The sequence below is a fragment of the Ursus arctos genome, unplaced genomic scaffold, assembly GCF_023065955.2.
Source record: "Ursus arctos isolate Adak ecotype North America unplaced genomic scaffold, UrsArc2.0 scaffold_1, whole genome shotgun sequence".
Classification (NCBI taxonomy): domain Eukaryota; kingdom Metazoa; phylum Chordata; class Mammalia; order Carnivora; family Ursidae; genus Ursus; species Ursus arctos.
In genome coordinates, this window is record NW_026622763.1 from 80,143,831 (window position 1) to 80,164,626 (window position 20,796).

General features: G+C 41.4%; 1 protein-coding gene and 1 non-coding gene across 8 annotated transcripts in view; one reads left to right on the forward strand and one right to left on the reverse strand.

Moving 5' to 3' along the window:
- The window catches only part of PARD3B (par-3 family cell polarity regulator beta), a 980,939-nt gene that overhangs the window by 904,409 nt on the left and 55,734 nt on the right, over positions 1-20,796 (forward strand). Inside the window, exon 22 of one of the 7 annotated variants that reach the window (XM_057304240.1) lies at positions 914-13,755. The exons of the other annotated variants lie outside the window; for them this stretch is intronic. Coding sequence (XP_057160223.1) covers positions 914-961 — 48 coding nt within the window. The 3' untranslated portion in view covers positions 962-13,755. Of the gene's footprint in view, positions 1-913; positions 13,756-20,796 lie in introns of those variants that run through there. 7 annotated transcript variants of the gene reach the window in all.
- LOC113250911 (small nucleolar RNA SNORA62/SNORA6 family) lies at positions 16,668-16,824 on the reverse strand. Its single transcript, XR_003314247.1, has one exon. It is a non-coding gene; the product is annotated as a small nucleolar RNA SNORA62/SNORA6 family (small nucleolar RNA).

Here is a 20,796-nt window from a genome sequence, read left to right on the forward strand (position 1 = left end):
GTTGTGAAAGGCAAACTGTTGTAAGTTCTTGTTTCCAGTTTTCCCAGAACTTTCACCAGGAGGGGGTGTGAAAAATAATCAAGGATTCAAAAATACCTCAGGTCCCAAGATCCTTCTGAGAGCTGTCTGGTGTTATTGGAAATGCAGGGAGAGAGAGAGAGAGAGAGAGAAAAAACAGAAAAGGCTGAGTTACTGGGATGGCAAAATGCTGTTGCTAGCCACACCTGAGACAAAGTGGCTGTGGAAATAAAGTGAGTTGGGGCTGGTGAGGACACTCTACGTGAGGGAGGCATTTTAAAATTCAGTTGCCGCTTTCATTCCACCAAGCTACCTTTCAGTTCTTCCCCTCCTCTGATCAGTAGGATGAATTCTGGCGTGTCAACACTTTGAGACTTACCCTGAAATTTCACTTCCTTGGGATTGGCTTGCCGGGAGCCTAAAGAAGGTCACGGAGGCGCAGGACCACATCTTAGAGAGTGATTGATAGACCAAGACTCATAGGAGCGTATGACACCAGCCCCTTGTCTGAGGATCGCTCCTGTCATTAAAATCAATGCAACTTAATTAAAGCAAATTACAGATAGATACATCTATAAATAAGATATTAAAGTGTGCTGCTGAATATGATAATTGCTGCATATTTAGCAATCAGTGTGTGTGTTCTGCTTTTGCCAGGAGGAATTCCTTTCAGTGGAATCAATGGAGCTTTATTAAAAACCATCCAAATTAGAGGGAGAAATGATGAGTGTTATAATCACACAAAATCACTGTTTCAACTTTCACTGCAAAGAAAGGAAAGCAAAATATGTCCATCCCTCTTTTTTCACTCAAGGAAAATATTAGACATATTCTCTTTAAGATGTGGATATTTTGAATTTATACATTTTAATTTTTGTATTCTCTTCTCCCAAAGGAAGGCGGAGGGAAAGTAACAATCATAAATAAAACAATTCAGCAGTGAGACTGAAGTGTGAGGAACATTCCAGTGCCTGGATATGCTGTTTTATACTTTGATGATGGAAGACAAATAAATGAAGTCCATACTCTAAACAGAGCTTTAAGTGGCTTATGTTATTCTCCTAGTCACTAGATCTTTGTGTGTGAAAGTTTTCATAGGTTAATTCAAAATAATGAATGTTGGAAATAAAACCCCACTTTCATCACCTTCCTGACTTGTCTCACTACTTTGCCCCTGTCACCTTTTATCATACATAAGAATTAAGCTTATGGCCAAGAGACTTTTTTTCAGGCTAACTTAAAAATATACATTTTAAAAAAGATCATTCGTCACCCAATTTAAAAATCAATAACAAAATATAACAGTTAATGAAATCACTCCCATGTGACCAGGATCATTCTCAAATTTAAGAAAATAAATAAGAAAATTATAAGAAGACAGAGATGTCAATGATGAATGTTAGAGACAAAAAAGGAATAGCTAGACAACCAGCCACTTCTACCAGACATCTAAAAGGCATTTATGAAGACTTCTTATACTGGGACGCTCTGCGCATTTATTGTTTGGAAAGAGAAGGAAAAAAGAAAAAAAAAGGAAAGAAAACAAAGAAAAAGGAAGGTAACAAGAGAAGAAATGAATGTGTAGAAAAGTGATTTTTAACTATTTCACTTAAGCAAGTATTGATTTTAAGATTTTATTTATTTATTGGAGAGAGAGCGAGCGCGTGTGAGCAAGCAGGGGAAGGAGCAGAGGGAGAGGGAGACGATCTCCAGCAGACTCCATGCTGAGTGCAGAGCCCGACATGGGGCTTGATCCCAGGACCCTGAGATCACGATCTGACCCAAAAACCAAGAATTGGACACTTAACCGACTGAGCCACGTAGGCACCCCGCAAATGTTGATTTACTGAATGTCTTCCAAGCACTGGTCTAGGCAATGAGGAGAGGAAACAAAGTCCCCGTTCTCATGGAACTTACATTTTTGAGGAGAAAGAGACAATAAGTAAGTGAAGAGTCAGTATCACGCCACGGTAACTTCTGCAAAGAAATATACGGCTGCGCTAAAGGGCTAGAACATGGAGCTGGGCGAAGTGTGCTGTCTGACGTGTGGCGGTCAGGGAAAGCTTCTTTGAAGAGGAGACACTTAAGCAGGGACACAAACAAAGTGCAGGACAAAAGCACGTGGCCATCTGGGGCAATGTGCGTAGGAAAGCCGTGAGCAACGTGCCGGGCCAGTGGGAGGAGCGGTGAGGAAGGCAGTGTGGCTAGAACTGTGGGAACAAGCTGGACGGGGAGGGAACACAGCAGAGAGGTAACTAGTTCAAAACCGCACGAATCTGTAGGAGCAAAATTATTAAGTCCGCTTCTTAACCGTCCTCCCTGATAACTGTTATTTCTGATTTTCTAAGATGCACATACAATGCATAATACCCTTGCTTAGAAAAGAGTATAAAGGGTTGGCGATGGGTGTGGCTTGCTCTGTTCTTTTTAAGGCCCAACTAGGGCAAATGATTTTCAGGAGAGATGACCCATGATTTCACTCCAGACTATCTATGCCAGAGGCCATTCCACAGACAGATTTGTTCATAATTGTGACACATGAATTTTCCACTCTGCGGAGGGTGCTTGCAGATGAGAATGGAGTTCCACCATATGCATTATTTCCTAGCTCCATGGCTAACATGCAGACATATCGCCCCCGTAATCACATTTGCTCTGCTTCCTTCTGATGTTACTTCAGGTGTGTAGTAGTGCAGCATGGGATGCAGCCACCTCTAAATTCCATGGGTGATGGAAAGAGGAAGTAGTCACAGCCATGGAGCATGCACATCAGAGACATCTAAGCCCTGCCTTCCCTTTAACACGCATTCCGTTCTTATGTAACTGTCCCTCAGAATTGTCCCCCATCCACAGGTAGAGAAAGGGGCAGAGTCGTGGTCGAGGACTCCTTACTGCGGTACTTTTTCCATGCTTAAAGATGTCATAGGACAATTCAAAACTAAACTATCCTTTGAGATATGTACTAACAGTAGCTTGCAACTCAGTGATTGGATACACAACGCATGGCCAGTGTGGTTCATCGCAACCTGTAAGTGAATATTCTGTTCAAACTGAATACTAGCATTCCGGTCGTACAATACTACTACTATTATTGGGATATGTGCTGCATAAAAAGAAACATATTTGCTTCAGAAGTCTCTAAAAATACTGATACAGGACCTGATTTAATGGGTCTCTTGAATTCACAGTATTTAAAAGAACGAGAGATCGAAGACATTACCCAGTGAAAGGTTTCCCATCCCTAGAGATAGGTGAGTCCACTCCACCACCTCTACAATGACCTCTTTCGCACCACCAGGTAGCTCTGGCCACCCTTTCTTTGCTGGAACTCCTCAAGCAACAGCCAGGCTCCCACGTTTTAAGGATCCTTGATTCCCATGACTCAGAAATTAGCCATTAGAAACACTTGCCGCGTTGGGTCTTTCTCTGGGGTCCTTGCTGTAGAGAATTTTAGCCCAAATTGCACTTGCTGGTATGTTATCCCTTCTGATGGTACACACGTCCAACGGCGCTATCTTGTGTTTAACCACAAGAGGAGGTTGAGGAGCAATCAGGGTGAGTCTAATAAAAACTTGGCAGCAAGCCTAATGAAAATTGGAGTGGACCTAAAAACCTTTAATAAGATTGTTCTCTTTTTTGGAGGTTCTTGCAGTTTGTTTTTCATGAATATCTGGGCAATGGGGGATTTTTAAAGGCATTTACTCTGGGCAGGTACTTGAATTCCCATTGAGTAAGAAGGGCGAGGTAGAGTGAGTGTGGTGGCTGGTAACTGAGTTGTGCACCATTGAAAATGTTGCATGCTGAATTGGATTTTGAGTTTTTAAAGAAACGGCTTGGTTAACTTTCAAACCACATGCTCCTGTGTTTCCAGGAATGGCATGAGAAGGGCTCCATGCCTATTCTTTCCAAAGCATTGAGTTCTCCTGCTTCCACTCGCATTTTGCCACCCTTGAGTTCTGGTCTCTGGTCTCTGTCCCTAAGGACAGATGATTCTACTTATTCTTTGTTTGGATGGGTTGCTCCCAGTGGATGACCCTCAAATTGAAAATGATGTTTCCCCCGTGAACTTCCAAAGCTTAAATTCAGTGTTCCTCATATGGTCAGTAACTCAGTTGTGGATTGCTAGCATAATTTATGTACTTTTGCTGTCTGCAAAAGTAAAAGTGAGTTTCTCATGGCCCTTGAGGAAGATGCTCAAAGAGACCCAGTCCCTAGACTATGTTGGACCAGTTGACAGAATCGGGAGATGAAACTCTACTTCCTTCCAAGTGACTTGGATTAATACTGGTGTTATTTTCCATACCAAAGTCCAGTTATATGATGGAGGATTTTTAGTCATTGGACCCTTTGGATTTTAAATCCTCTCAGGTCAGTGCCCATGAGGATAGCCTTCAGTAGGAAGGACTCTGGGGTTTTGCACAGAAGGCAAATCTGATTTATAGATGGACATGGCATTACGTCTGTCACAAATACATTATGAATGGGCGTTATACATTTTCTAACATACAGATCAACCCCCCCCCTTGGGAAATTATCCTTCATCCTAATGGATTACACCACAGTAAGTTCCTTGTAAAATTCATCCTAAATTTTCACTTTCTTAATTTCATTAAATTGATGAGTCGAGATCCCTGTTTATCCTTTTGCCTACATCTGAGGGATGTTAGAAGAATTAGACTAAAGTTTATAAATCACCTCACGATTTATACTGAGGCCACAGAAACTGAGCCCACAGAAACAGTACAAAGCTGTCGTGGATAATAAATAGGTGCTGATTTCTGCTCAAACTTCATACTGTGCTGGGGCGCGAGAAGTACTCCCTCAATTAAGTAGATACACGTTTTTCTTCTGAAATATGGGAAGCCGTCTAAATGACCCTCGACTAGCATTTCAAGTGCTTAGCTGCCAACGCTGGAATTTTGTTGCTTTACCTAGAGAGAATCATGCCGAGTCTTGGTTTCTTTCTTTTTTTCTTTTTCTTTCTCCTGTCTGCTGACCTCCTGCTACATGATGCTTCCCTTCAGACTCTGCATCTTGGCCTCTCTGACAGAAAGGCACTAGGGCCTTCTCCCACAATGCAGCTGTAAACCTGGATCGTACTCACTAGGAAGAGCCACCGAAAGAGTGTGGTAGGACTTCTCACAGAATGATTGAGGTCAGCAGGTGAAGGTTGCCTCACTTCCTACCTGTGCACGGAGCCCCTTCTGCCCTGGGGAGGGACCCAGTAAGTCAGCAGGGGTACTGATAATTATATTTGGTCCAACAGTTCAATGATGTAATAAAATGCACACTTCGCGTCTGTACTGTTACATGCCTAAATCACAATGAAGGTTGTTTCTTGACTTCACTCCATGCAGTGGATTAATGTTCCCCATGAATCGGAGCACTGTATTCAGTTGTGAATAGCCTCTTGGGGTAGGCCAGCCAGGTTAATTCAAGTTTGTTTTCTCTGGTTAGCGTAGGATTATGTGTTTCTCTGCTTGCCTGTGTTACGTCTCACCTTCAAGATTACTTTTTTCATTTAAATCGTTCATTCTTTTAATCATCTAGCATGTACTGAGCATGAAACGTGCTGGACAACAAGTGTTAATAAATACCATTATAAAAGATCATGATAAGATAACACTCTCAGTAAGTATTTAAAAGATATACTCTAGGTTCTCAAAAAATAGGAGGTGAATAGTTCTGTCGGAAGAGTTTCCCAGGGTGGTGATGGGAAGGGCAGAGGAGGAGCTGAGCAGGACAAGAAAGTGAGCAGGAACGTGGGGGTCAGGAAAGGACCGATGGTTGGGAAGGTGTATGCAGGGTGAAGTGGCAGGGAATGGGGCTGCAGAGATGAGGGGGGGCAAGGAGGGTGACAACGATGATGACCACAGTGAAAGCTGTGGATGTCACGTTTGAGAATTTCAGCTTTATTCTAGGCGTTGAAGGGTTTCTGCAAATGCAGTAAGATGATTGTGTGTGTATGAGTCTGCATAAATCCATATCCTTATCTCTACATTACACATACATACACATGCATACATGTGTATACACAGACATATGAATGCATACATCATCTTTTAAATATGTCATATCATTCCAGCCATTCATCTTGTAAATAAAAAGCATGGAAAATAGGCTCTTTCATTAAAGTAAGAATTCTCTCCCTTCCCCTCCCCTCTCCCTCCCCCCCCCCCATGCCTCTTCCCCTCCCTCCTTTCCTCTCTCTCTCTCTCTCTCTTCCCCTTCCTTGGCCCTTCCCTGTCTCTCTTTCTTCCTCCCTCCTTCCCTCTCTTCTCTCTCCCTCTCCCCTCACCCCCCCTTTTTTTTCTCTCTTCACTCTCTTTCCCAGGACTGTTTTTAGATCAGTATCACCGAAGAAGCTTCCATTGGCTTAGCCAGGGCTGGGCAGAGGTTCATAGAAATAAACTCTACAGGACACGAAAAAAATTCTCTGCAGGTGTTTTCCTTCCTAAAAGAAAGATCAGATCCCATGTAACTGCAGCAGCGTTGGCCACGACTCAGCTTTACTGAACATATGAGTACACTCTGTGCGCATGATACATTGTCGTTCACGTGCATCAGACCATTTAAGCCACACAACACCCATCCAAGGTAGGTACGATCATTCACCACGTTCATAAAGAAAACTGAGATTAATGAGGTGAGAAGCCCAGGCTCAGAAGTGACCTTGCTCAAGGTTACACAGCGGGCGGGTGATGAGAGCCCAGCCAGTCTCGTCTGGAGTAAGCGCTCCTCACCGCAGTGCCAGCCCCGGGTGTGGGCCAGAGACCGTGCCGTTCAGTGTCCGGTTAGGAACTCTGCACACGAGTCAGTTTCCAGTCAGGATGGAGGGACCCGGGGCTCTGTAGGAATGGTGGTGCCCTTTAGGCTCATCTGACCCTTGTGCATCCCTCTTTGAACAAACGAGCCTTACAAGGAATTTACAATACCTGCCTTTTTCCTGGTCAAGGAGTGGCATGGATGCATCAGATGATGTAGGAGCCCAGACTTTGATCATTGCAACATCCTTTGTGAGTATAGTATGTGGTGACATACCGTTCATCCTACATGCACATAGGAACTAGACAGTGAGCACATTTTAGAAATGACAGATAGTTTGCAAATTGGTATTGACCCCTTAGGGGTCAGCCTCTGGAATACGGCTGTGCACCCCCTGCCAGCTGCATGGTTGGGTGCCCATGCATCCAGGCCCCGAAGCCAGCCCGTGCTCGTGGCCCTGTCCTCGCCTGCATCCCCACCAGATTTTGCACCAAGTGGAAGCACAGCTGTTATAATCGATGACCAGCTGTTTTTTATTTTCACAATGGCTATTAAACCCCATGCACAAGCATTGTTTCTGTACTATCTCCTCAGGAACATAGGGACCTGGCTCGCAAGCTTTAATCATGTCACTGCACACAGCCTCCAAACCGGAAGCCACCTCCTCACCCCCCGGTCACTGTGCAGAGCACGTGCTTCCTGCTCAAGTGGCATCGGGAGATCCCCGCTGGGTGGACTTCACAGACGAGGCTGGCTGAGGTTAGATGTGACTCGGGTGAAGTTTTTTTCAAAGCATCTTAGGGCAGAGAAGAGCGAGGCTTTGATGCAGACTCACTATTTGCAAACCTGCTCAGGAACAGAGGGGAGACTCTCAGCACTGGTCTCCTTGTGCCCAAACTTCTTCATTCAAGTATCAGTACTCAGCTTAGAGGGTAAGTCCAGGACGGGGTTTCTAGAAGCCGTTAGCCACAGCTCTGGTGCCCCTCCCTGGTAGGGGAGACGGCTGCTGTGCCGTTATGCTACAGCCACTTCTTGGCTCATATGAGAAACTTGGGCTGATTTTTGTTGTTGTTGTTGCTCTCGGTATATTTGCATAATTTTATATCCTGAGCAGAGTTCTTGATTTTGCAACATCATAATAAAAAACAGTGTGAATTGGCAGGTTTAGGGGTATGATTTGCAGCTGGTCTATCACTTCCGCTTCTGGAAGCTTCAGCTTGAAGTATTATACAATTATCATATTTTACAGGACTTGAGCTTATATTTGTATCTGCTCATCTTTTGTTGTTGCTTTTTAAAAATTACTCTCTTTTAGCATTTTTGGGGGTAGATGGATTGCCCAATATACTCACTTTATGCACTTTTCTCTTCGTGGTATAAATTCGTATAGTTCAGTGCTATTGAAATCAAAGCACCAAGGTCTAATTGACATAATAACACGATGAGCTCTTTGGACAGTTTTTGGAGATTGAAAACAATGATGAAGCAAATGCAACCCAGGGTTACAGTAATATCTCTAACCATCCCCTTTTCACTCATTGCCATTATTTTGATTAAAAGGTCTATAGAAGCCACAGTGGTTGTTCAGGATGCAAAAATTATTGCAGAAACTTCCTCTATTAATGGAAATTATTAGAGGATGGGAATGGTACTCGAACAGCAAGAATGACATTAATTATGCGAAAAGCAATCATATCTGGCAGTTGGCAGGCAGGCATTATTCTTCAACACTCTTCCACGGGTTTGTGTCCAGCCAGCACTAGAAACCTAAAAGCTTTTTATTTGGCAAACTTTTCAGAGCACTTGGACTTCCAGCTTCTAGATAAAAGATAATTTGGAAGGGAATTTTGTTGGTGAAATTGAAGAATTCAGTAATGAGCTCTGTGTAGATGAATCAATGCCCAATTAAATGATTATATCAAATCCAACTTTAAATGTTGACTTTAAAAAACTCGCATTTTCAGGACTTTGAGAGCAAGACGCTATAGCTGCATCTCATCAGAGGAGTGCAATTGTATTGCCAGCCTGCTAAAGGTAGGGAGTGTCCTGAATGATCCAAGAGTTTGATTAATGGAGGGATACTTAGGACAGGAATTACCTGTATACTAAGAATTAGAACAGATTGCAATAGCCTAGCTTATTTTCATTCCATTGTTCCCTTTCTCTTTTGCAATGCTTCTCTGTTTCTCGGGGGTTTTATTTCTCTTTCCATCTACACCCCCTTTCGAGGCTCCCTTCTCTGTTCACCAGTGTTTTGACGTTCTCACTGCCTTCTACGGAATCTGTTTTTCTTATCTACTCCTACTTTTGCCTGTTCTTGTCCCCTCACAGCCATAAATGCTACCAATCGGAGCAACATTTGTTGCTTTATTCATTCACATGATAAGCATTTATAGAGCCCTTGATATGTTTAGAGCACCGACCTGACCCCAGCAAGCGTTACCGGAGCTACAGGAGCGAGCCTTCTGGCCCAGGCACCAAAGCACATGTTGAGGGCTATCAAATATCCAGCGGGATCGAGTCATTGAACATGTGTGAGAGGGATGAGATAAAGCTGAAAAGTTCGGTCGCTACAGGTTACTGAAAACTTTTATCTACTAGTTAATAGAAAATCATTAAATGGGGCACCTGGGTGGCTCAGTTGGTGAAGCGTCTGCCTTCGGCTTAGGTCATGATCCCAGGGTCCTGGGATGGAACCCCACGTTGGGCTCTCTGCTCAGCGGGGAGTCTGCTTCTCCTCCCCCACCCCCCACTTCTTTCTCTCTCTCTCTCTCAAATAAATAAATAAATCTTAAAAAAAAAAAAGAGTCATTAAATGGATGTGGGGGTTTGGTTTGGTTTTTCAAACCAGGTTTTGACACAAGAACATGGATTTTCAGAATGTCATCTGTTTAATTCTCTTTTTCTCCTCCCCTTGTCTTCATTCATCTTTCTGGAACTTGAACTCTGCTGATACAATAGTCAGTTACAGGCTAGTTTGGTTAATACACACTTCAGACTAATGTGTGTGACTGCAGCATGAGCAGTAGCGTGGGTCAGGTTACTCTGTGATTCCAGTGGGTGTTACACCCAGCGGTTGCTCTTCCGATCCATGGTAGCTGTGCCCAGCGGACCCAACAATCTGTCCTACCACGTAAGGTTCTCCTACTACGCTACTATTCTTTTCAGCTATCAGGAGTCTTCCCTCACTCTCTGCAATTACACAATTGAGGTTCCTAACAGTTTTGATTTATACACCAGATCCAAGTTTAAATCTAAATTGTTAGAATGTATGTTTTAAAAATTATTTTTAAGGGAAAGGGAAAAATCAGAACTATGTAAACAAAAGAGCTTGAGAATGGGAGTCTTAACAAGACCTAACCGTAGGACAGATGCCATAAAACCTCCCTAAAAAAATGTTGATGATACATGTGCTATTTAACAGGTCATGTTCAAAAAGATAGCTAGCCATTATGGAAGCTGATTCTGTCTGTTAAGTGCCAGTGAGTAGATGTGTGAGCCTTCTGTTTTATTGACTCAGTAAATATTCATGAACAAGGTGATATGTCAGGCTTTGAGAATGCAATGGCTCAAGAAAGCGAAATTGTCCCAACTCCAATGAAGCTCGCTCGTCTTGTGCAAACCAAATTAATGGACTGACATCGGGCATGAATACTGAAAAAAACTGTACATTATACAGTCTGTTCTTGTTTCTAAAACATAATTTTTTACTAAAAATTGCTTTTGCTGTACCAAAAGTTAACATATATCCAGGCCTCCAACTCTATGCAATAACTGTCGCCAGGCAACTGGAGTTCAGTGGTCTGGCTCTGATGACCATGACCCCATGCAAAATGCTTGCAGACCGTCACAATTTCCCATATCCCATCCCACTGCCACCATGAGCTCATCTGAACATTCAAGTCTTATGTGTCCGTCCTTTGTTTAGGAAATAGAGCCACAGTAACTGGAATGATCACTGTCAACGTATGAGGTGGTATTGAGAGCAAGACTGAGTTCATATTTTGGCCTTGCCACTGTATGAACCTTTGGCACGTTGCTTCAACTTTATCTGAACTCTCCTTCTCTCGTGTGTAACATGAGGCAGAAATGGAAATGATAGCTCTAATTCTAGCTCATGATACTGATTGCACAGTGTCGCAGAAAGTCATTTCGTTCTACTCACGTTTTTCTAGTAACGGGAGTGACTGGAACCGGCCCATGGACTGAACTAGGAAAAGAAAACATTCTGAAAAGCTTGAAATTTTACATTATGTTTACATTGTTTAGTCTTTATAAATGCAAGTATATTTTAAATATACTAGAGAATTTTCGTCGCTAAATATCCTTTATAAGACCTATTAATTAAAAGAGATAGTATGAACTCATAAGAAATAATATGAATAAACTGTTACATCATTGTAAGATCTGGCATATTTTTAAGGTTAACTTTTTTCTTTTAGAATGGGAAAGAACACTGACTGTCACAGAGTATAATAAGAATAAAACAGGGCCGCCCAGGTGGCTCAGTTGATTGAGCAGCTGACTCCTGATTTCGGCTCGGGTCATGGTCTCAGGGTTGTGGGATCAAGCCCCACATCAGGTTCCGTGCTCAGCATGGAGTCTGCTTGAGATTCTATCTCTCAGTCTCCCTCCACCCCCACCCCTCCCTGCTCATGCTCTAAATAGATAGATAGATAGATGATAGATAGATACATAGATAGATAGATAGATAGATAGATAAAATCTTTTTAAAAAATAAAGTAAGTAAAAATAAAACAGCAGAGACATAAATAATTCACATATTACATCCAAGACACGAGTCAAAACCAAATTCAGTAAATACTGGAAACTAGCAGCTAGTGATTAATGTTATTGACTGAGACGCCACTAAATTCCTGCTTACTCCATCCCTGGAAAATATAGGACAGGGCAACAGATTTATTAGGGGATGCTTTTCCTGATACCTTCCCTTCCTTCTTTTCATCAGAAATTGTCTTCTCTCAAGTCAAAGTTTAGATTTCAGCCAGTGTCGCAGTGTCTCTATTGGTAGGTAGACAGATGGGCAGAGGAAATGAGATGGTGTCTGGCTCTTTAATTAAAGATGTAGAGCCAGAGTGTGCTCTTCACGCTCACTGGCAAGACACATATGCACATGTGCGCACACACACACGCACACACACTCACATGCAAAGTGCATCTGATGGATGAAGCCAAATTTGTAAAATTGTATCCATAATCATAGTTTCTATGGTAACTGTATCTTAGGCCCAGGCACAAACAGAGCTGGGCAGGAGATGTCTGATTTTATTTTCTCTGAAGACAATCAGAAGAGAGATAATTCAGGTTATCAAGATGCCATGGCCCGGTGTACATGCAACTAGTACTTGGGTCATGCTAGCATAAGATTGAATGCTGAAATCCCAATAAATGTGTTATAATTTTATAATGTTGCAGATTACTTTGCTGTCTTTGTCATGCAGCTTTAAAATAATTATGTTTCAGACGTAGAGTTACCATATTAATGAGGTGGAAGCCGTTAGCATAATGTGGAAACTATATGCAAGATAACTTTTATAAATGTACATAAGTTAGAAGGGACTTTAAGGACTTATTTTCACTCCAGCGTTTTCGAAGGGAGGAAAATATAGGCACAGAATGGTTACAAGGCTTCCCCAAGAGTTATTTTTAAAATATTTTTATTTGCCGAATTTTCTAAACTAGCAGATGTTCTAAACTAGTCTATAAACTGAATACCCAGTTATTTGACAAAATTACTGAAATTAAATTAGAGAAAATAAACACTTCAGAAATAATGGTTTGAAAGAGCGTGTGTACTTTTGCTTCTCTAGTAGCATATTTCTAAATACATATCTCCAGCATAATATACTTCACATTGCCAAAGAGAAATCATTTACAACCTATTTTGATTAGTTTCTTTTTGTTTAAGTGAAGTATGGTGAGTTTTGCTCCAAATATGTAGCATTTCAGCAGAATGTCTTCATATTAGAAGCTGCTCAAAGACAAGTTCCTAACTTTTTTAGACATTTTCATCATGTTGATTACTTCAGAAACTCTTCGAGCCAGATCTATAGCTAAGTAAGAGGAATGTAATTAAAAGAAAGCTTCTGGAAACTGCTCAAAAATATCTGTCATGTTACCAACTTGAAATGAAAGGCGTGTTTCCTAAAATGGCATCTAAATTTTTATACTTTGCATCTTAATCTTATGATGGGTCTGGCAGCATGAAACGCACTTTTGTGTAATGGATCCGAGGAGGGCCTATTTGTAAATGAGGATGTTGTGTAGACGTGAATCAGCTGGATTCCAACTTCGCAGTGCGTTTCCGTCACAGCAGCGTTTAAATTTCCTCAGGAAAATTGACTTAGGGGACATAAATGACAACATTGGCAAAAATGTGTCCCAACCTGTGGGAACTGGGAAACATGTTAATTTTGAATTGTTTCCACTTTTTATCATCAGACATTTGCTGAAAATCATGTGTGATTTATTCTTTTATTTGTAATGAATTGTTAAAACATGTTTGAAAGGGCATTAAATCTTCCCCTCTGCCATTAATCTGCAAATGGGAGAAATCGGGGGTTAAATGGCCTCTTTAGTATATTGCTTTGTGAAACTGCTGATTCCAGCAATGCAGGGCTAGAAATACATACTAATTTAAGGAACCCTGAATGTAACCAGCAAGCTCCTTGCTTTTGTGGAGAAAAGACTAATAGCTTTATATTAACAAGGCTCTTAACATCCCAGCCAGCAGCAGGCATTGAGTGAATGAAATTGGGAGAACTCCCATGGACTAAAAGCATCTTAATTCAACCTTCCTCATACACCAGACCCTCCTGATAGGCCATCACAGGCTGTCATAAGTCAGCCAAACAGGATCTCCACTGCAAGGCACACCAAGCAGGAGCCTCTCAAGTTGTTTTTGAATAAGCTCTCTGAAGTTTCTCTCCCTGAGCTTTATTAGTAGAAAAAGATAAATACGCCCCAAATCCAAGTATAAGTTCTAACATGACATTGTTTTGGAAAAGACTAGGTTTCTCTTATGGCTTAAGTCAAAATGATTTCTATCAGACATATATTTAGGTCATTACATTTAAAAAAAAAAAACCTGCATGATACCAAGTGAGATAAAGGGCTTCTTTAAAAAAATTAATTGGATCAAAGCCGCTGACCTTATTTTTTTATGATGAGGGAAATTACCTAATAAGGAGTGCTGGAAGCAGGAACATTTCTGAGTCTTACTGCACACTGAGCAAAATGAGAAATGAGCTTATAAATGCTTGTGCCTGTTCTCTTTCCCCTCGCTCCTTCCTAAAGTGGCCTGACTTCCTAAGGACCTAGCTACAACTTATAATTAGTTTCTCTTTTGCAATCCTCTATCTGCAATTTCCTACCCTCAATTCACAGCTATTTGTAAGAATCTTGGTACCCGACACAATCATCTGTATTGCCACTATTCCTGATTGGGATATAAAAGTTGATCAAGCTACAGGAGGAGATTAAATAAATTATGATTTATCCATAAATGGGATGTTATGTAGCTATTAAAATTTATGTTTGTGAACTATATCTGGTAGCACAGCAAAATGCCAATAATAAATAGTTGGGGGAAAAAACTGTATGCCATTAAAATATGTATATATTAAAAATGTTAACAGAGGTCGTCTTTTGATGATTTAGGAAGAAAAATCAGTTCAACGTGTTTTTAAATAATGGAACACAGATTTATCCCCATAATTTCCATTAACTAATGCCCTGGCCCTGAGGGAGAGGACTTTTTCTCATGTGTATGTTTTAGAGGACATAGCACATGACTCCACTTAGGAAACACTAACAAATGTTTATTTACCTGAAAGTATTAATCTTATTTTCTCAGCATGATGGCATAAGACAGTGCAACCAGTGTTTGGTTTTGGTTGTTTTTTTTTTTTTTTTTCTTTTTGGGGGGAAAGCGATAAAGATTTTCAATACTGTGGAGTCCTGCCTTCTCTCCCCATCAATCCACAGAAATCACTCTCAATAAAGCACCAATCACCATCTCATTGCCAATTCCCACAGATACTTCTGCAGAGCTTACCTTAGTCACTGTTGAGTTACAGAGAACAATATCCACTCTAGCTGGTTTAAGCAGGAACGAATTTATTATACCATGCTAATGGGCTTACAGAATTTTAAGGACAGCTAAAGAAACATAATCTTGGCTAAGCTTTCAGGAATGATTTCTCAAGCCATGCTACAGAACCAGGCTACCAAGGGAGCTGCTGCCACTTCTATAAGAAAGCTTTTGGCTCCAGAGCCATACAACAATGCCTGTATCAGGAACCACCATAATTAGGAAAGTGCCATCTTTAGTGCTACCAACTCCAAAGCTAGCTATGAAAGCTACACTCCATCCCAGAAACTTGAAATGACACATCTGCTAAAACTGCCAAGGAAACCAAGTACATCTTTAGTCATTGTTGTCAGAATAAACAGTGGAAGTGTGGCCACTTCCTCAATGGCCCAACTTAAATCAGACCCGTACACTGACTACCAGGGCATTCTGGGAAAGGCAGGTCTAGCTTTCCAAGCCCTGTAGCTCAGGGTGATGCTCTGCAAGGAGGGAGGTTTGGGTAAAGCACACCAACACATCATATTGACCACAGACCTTTTCTTACTGCAGTTCTTGACTGCTTTTGACACTGTTGGCCACACTTTCCTTCATGGAATGCTTTTCTCTTGATTTCTACAACATTGTCTTCTAGTTCTCTTCCAGACCAACTGCTGGTCTAGACCTCCTCAGCTTTCCTCTTGAGTTCAACTTGTGTTCATCTGCCCCTTAAATGACAGTGTTCCTAAGAGTATTGTTGGTATTCTTCTCTGTTTCCATTGCACATCTTTCTTCCATTCTGTGTCTACAGATTCTCCCTGGGCATTCTAGTTATTTCCCAAGGTTTTAGACACCATCCATAGGCTGGCTATTTCCTAATTCTCCATCTCTAGCCCAGGCTTCAAAGTTCCATACTTTTGCACTTACTTATCTGTCAGATATCACCATCAGATGTCCCATTCAAGCTCAATATACCTAAGTATGCCCGCCTCCCACCGCTACCCTTGCCCCTAAATCTGGTCCTTCCTTATTCCCATCTTGGTGATGGTTACCAAGCCCACGTAGTTGCTAAGCTCAGAAAATTGTACATTATTCTAGGCACATCCTACCTATTAATCCTCAGTCAGTCCTCCTGAACTTGTCCCCCTTAACATTCTTATATTAATCCCTTGCCTTTATCTTTTTTTTTTTAAGAAACTGTTTATTTTCCATCAACCTAATTTCCCTATAGTTTGCCTCTGTGAACCAGCAGCTTAAGACCACTCCTGGTTGTTCCTACCCATTCGGTGGCCTGAGCAGTGAGAGCTGCGGACCAGTCTTCAGTGGCCGGCTGAGCTCCAGCCCTCAGTAGGGAACTGCTGACGAGGCACAGAGGGCCCCTGCTCGCCTCAGACCAGTCTGCGACGTCAGGTTGAACAGCAGTGAGTCTAGGAGCTGGACAGTCCATTCACCCTGAAATTCCTCCTTGGTCACAACCTTCTCAGCAGCGGCCTGCTCTTCCTTTTCACTCTCTTCAGGACCTCTGTAGAAGTAGACATCAGGCATGACCTCCCACGAGTGTTCACGGGAAATGGTGCTATGCACGCGCAGAACTTCCCGGGCCAGCATCTACCACAGCAGACCCACTGAGTGAGCTCCATTTTTGCAGGATTCATCAAGTTACTCTGAAAGCAGAAAGGCCCAGTAATACCTGAGAGGCCCAGGCAGTTAAGAAGTACGGAAAAAAGAAGAAGACAACACAGGCCATTTGAAAATGTTTTCATTTTTCCTTAAAGTTCTGACACATTGGAATTATACTGGTAGCAAGAATTACTATCAAACTACACTCATAGGGCCAAAATCAGACCCTTGTGGTGTCAGCGAAAGACTCACCCCTCGTGTAGCATGCTACCTACACTTGTGAGTTCATTGGCCAGCCAGTGGCCTCACTCCAAGCTCTAACAATATGCGGGCCTTTTTTCTTTTGTATATCCCCTAGGTTCGACCTTCATCATCTCTGGCTCAAACTATAACTGGAACATCTACACTATGGCAGGAATAATCTCTCTAACCTGTAAATATGTCCCATCACTTATCATAGTCATTCTCGATGACTTCATCATCACATAAAACCAAGATCCTTGGCATGGCATGTGAGCTCTACCAAGATGTGGCCCATAGCTGTATCTCCAGAGCTTGAACTCTAGGGTCAGATAGACCTGCTCTTTGTCTCAGATTTTCCATGCACTAGCTATATGACTTTGGGCAACTACTTAGTTTTCTCATTTGAAAAACAGGGCAACCATTGGGGTTATTGGGAAGATTGACTGGGCTGATGAAAATAAAACATGTAGCATTTTGCTTGACAAACAGTAATTACCAAATAAGTGTTAAATTGTAGTAGTGATCAAAGAAAAACCAAATAAATGGAGGGATAGTTCATGTTCATGGACAAGAAGACTTAATATTATCGGGATGTCAGTTCTTCCCAACTTGATCTATAGATTCAATGTGCTGCCTGTCAAAATCCTAGCAAATTATTTTCTTGATTCTAAGAATCTCAACAAACTGATTCTAAAGTTTATATGGAGACTCAAAAGACCTAGAATAGCCAACATAATACTGAAGGAGCACAAAGACTAACACTACCCAAGTCCAAGCTTATTATAGAGCTATAGTAATCCAGACAGTGTGGTGTTGGTAAAAGAACAGACAGATAGATCAATGAAACAGAATAGAGAGCCCAGAGATAGACCCAAATAAATATTTATTTTGGTCTCTGACAAAAGTGTAAAGATGATACAATGGAGCAAAGACAGTCTTTTCAAGTGGTGCTGGAACAATTAGACATCCAACGTGTAAAAAAATGAATCTAGACACAGACCTTACACCCTTTATAAAAATTAACTCAATGTGAATCACTGACCCAAATTTAAAATGCAAAATTATAAAACTACTAGATGATAATATAGGAGAAAATAAATCTAGATGATCTTGGGTTTGGTAAAGACTTTTAGATATGACACCAAAGGCAAGATCCATGAAAGAAAGAATTGGTAACCTGGACTTCATGAAAATTCAAAAGTTCTGCTCTTCAATTAACACTGTCAAGAGAATGAAGTTAAGCCACAGACTGGAAGAAGATATTTGCAAAAGACACATATGATAAAGAACTGTTATCTTCAACCACAAAGAACTCTTAAAACCCCACAATAATAAAAGAAACAGACCAATTAAAATATGGACCAAAGATACCTTAACAGACATCCCATCAAAGGAGATATACAGAGGGCAAATAAGCATATGAAAAGATGCTCCAGTCATCGGTTATCAGGAAAAGATAAATTAAAACAATAAGATAGCACTGCACACGATTAGATTGGCCAAAATCTGGACGACTGACAACCCCAAATGCTGGTGAGGATGTGGAGCAACACGAACCCTCATTCATCACTAGTGGGAATGCAAAATGGTACCATCACTTTGGAAGATAGTTTAGTCGTTTCTTACCTGACTAAACATACTCTGACCATACAACCCAGCAACCACACTATTTGGTATTTACATAAAGGCATAAAACTTCTCTTCACACAAAAATCTGCACACAATGTTTATAATAGCTTTATTATTGCCAAAAGTTGGAAGCCACCAAGATGTCCTTCAGTAGATGAACGGATGAAGTGGTGCATCCGGACAATACAATATTATTCAGCACTAAAAAGAAATGAGTTCTCAAGCATGAAAAGACATGAACAGGACCTAAATACATATTACTAAGTGAAAGAAGGCAATATAAATAGGCTGCAGACTATAAGATTCCAACTACATGACATTCTGGAAAAGGCAAAACTATGGAAATAGTAAAAAAACCAGTGGTTGCCATGGGTTTAGGGAGAGGGAGGAAGGAGTAGACAGAGCATAGAAAATTTTTAGGGCCATGAAAATATTCTGTATGATACTATAATCATGGATATATGTTATACATTTGTTCAAACCCAATAGAATGTACACCTCCAATACTGAGTCCTAATATAAACTCTGGACTTTGAGTGATGACGTGTCAATGTAGGTTCATCAATGTAACAAATATAGCACATGGTGGGGAGTCATGATAATGGCGGAGTGCGTGAGGCAGTGAGATAGGAACTCTTAGTACCATCCTCTCAATTTTGCTGTAAACCTGAAAGTGCCCTAAAAAGCTAAAGCCCATTAAGAAAAAAGTTGCCATAGTGGCAATAATGGTAATAGCCATAATCATAGTGGTGGTGATGCTATTGTTACTATTCTTTTCCTTAATAGGCTCTATTTCTTCCTTTACCAAACTCTTGACTCTCTCTGAAAACCAGTGTTTTTCTTTTTTAAATGCCTCCGTATTGTTTCATTTTTGGCTTCTCGACTCAGAATGCCTTCTCCTGCTACTCCTACACCTTCTCCCCCAAAAAATTTCTCCTCATTCATATTCAAGTTTTCGATGAAGCTTCAACACCCGTATGAAGCTGTCTTCAACTCTGCCAGGTGGAGTTTCCTATCTGTTTCTTCAGACTCCTACTGCCTCCTCTCTCATGCTGACACTCTAGCAGTGATCTCATGGTACCATAATTGCTTGCAGGCCTGTCTTCTCTATATTCAACGCAGTGAAGAAATCCAGCCCTTGTTCATTCCTTTAAATATAGTGCCTAGCATGGCACTGGGATACAGTAGGTGCTCAATAATCACTAAGTCCATGATCGCATTGAAGATGTTGTCATGTTAATAGAGGAGCATGATATAAATATAATAATTAAATATCTACACAGTTAGTGAAGAACAGAAGAACTTTTTATATAGAAGCATGCCACCCATCCTTGGTCTATGTTCTGCTACTTCTGTGAAGTTTTTCCTGACACCTTCTGCTGTCACCTGTACTACTGTTAGTAATGTCCTGAATGGCATGGGATCATACATTGTTCTACGTCGTTCTTTAATTATTTCATTTCTGATGCTTGTTTTCCCAACAACACTAAATCTTCTGTAAGGTAAGGATCATCCTACATTTCGTATAATGTAAAGGATAACACTGGCAGCTCACCAGAAGAAGAGGCACCTGGCTGCCACCTCCTAGAGACACCAGGATGTGGACAGCCACCATTGGGCCAGGCCAGTTCTGGCTAACAGTGCTGAAAGTATTAACTTGGAGTTTTGTGGCCACCAGAAAAGGATTACTTGTAAATGTCTAGAGCCATGCTAGGGGTACATATGCATAATGCCCAACAATCACAATTAAATAATCTTCAGCACAGTCCTGGTGTTCATGCTAATTCTTCCTCCATAACCACTAGGTTAAAAACAAAACAAACCTTCGGTAGAAGTGGCTGAGGACAGTAATTGTATCCTTCCCTTCTTTTTCTGTACCATTTCTTTATCCCATTTGTCTGATACTATCCTCGTCTCTGATCTTTGTTAGAAAGGTCAGTGGTTTAAATCAGGGCTTTTATCCTAATGCAGAGAATTCTCAGTCTCTCGGTAATTGCTTCTAAGTTTGTATGTTCAATCCGCATCCTTACCTTGGTCATCCACTGGGCTGTTGCCCTCTCAATAACTCTGACCGTTCCCGTTCCATGTATTAGTGAAATATAAAGAGGTTTTGCAGAACACACTCTGAAGAGCCTCCTCTAATAATTTTTTTAAAGATTTTATTTATTTATTTGACAGAGAGAGACAGCCAGCGAGAGAGGGGACACAAGCAGGGGGAGTGGGAGAGGAAGAAGCAGGCTCCTAGCGGAGGAGCCTGATGTGGGGCTCGATCCCAGAGCACCGGAATCACGCCCTGAGCCAAAGGCAGACGCTTAACGACTGCGCCACCCAGGCGCCCCTGAAGAGCCTCCTCTAACAATTTGACACCAGAAATAGTCTTTCTTACTCTAAGTGAGTGTGTATACTTGTTTTGCAACACCTCTCACAATAAA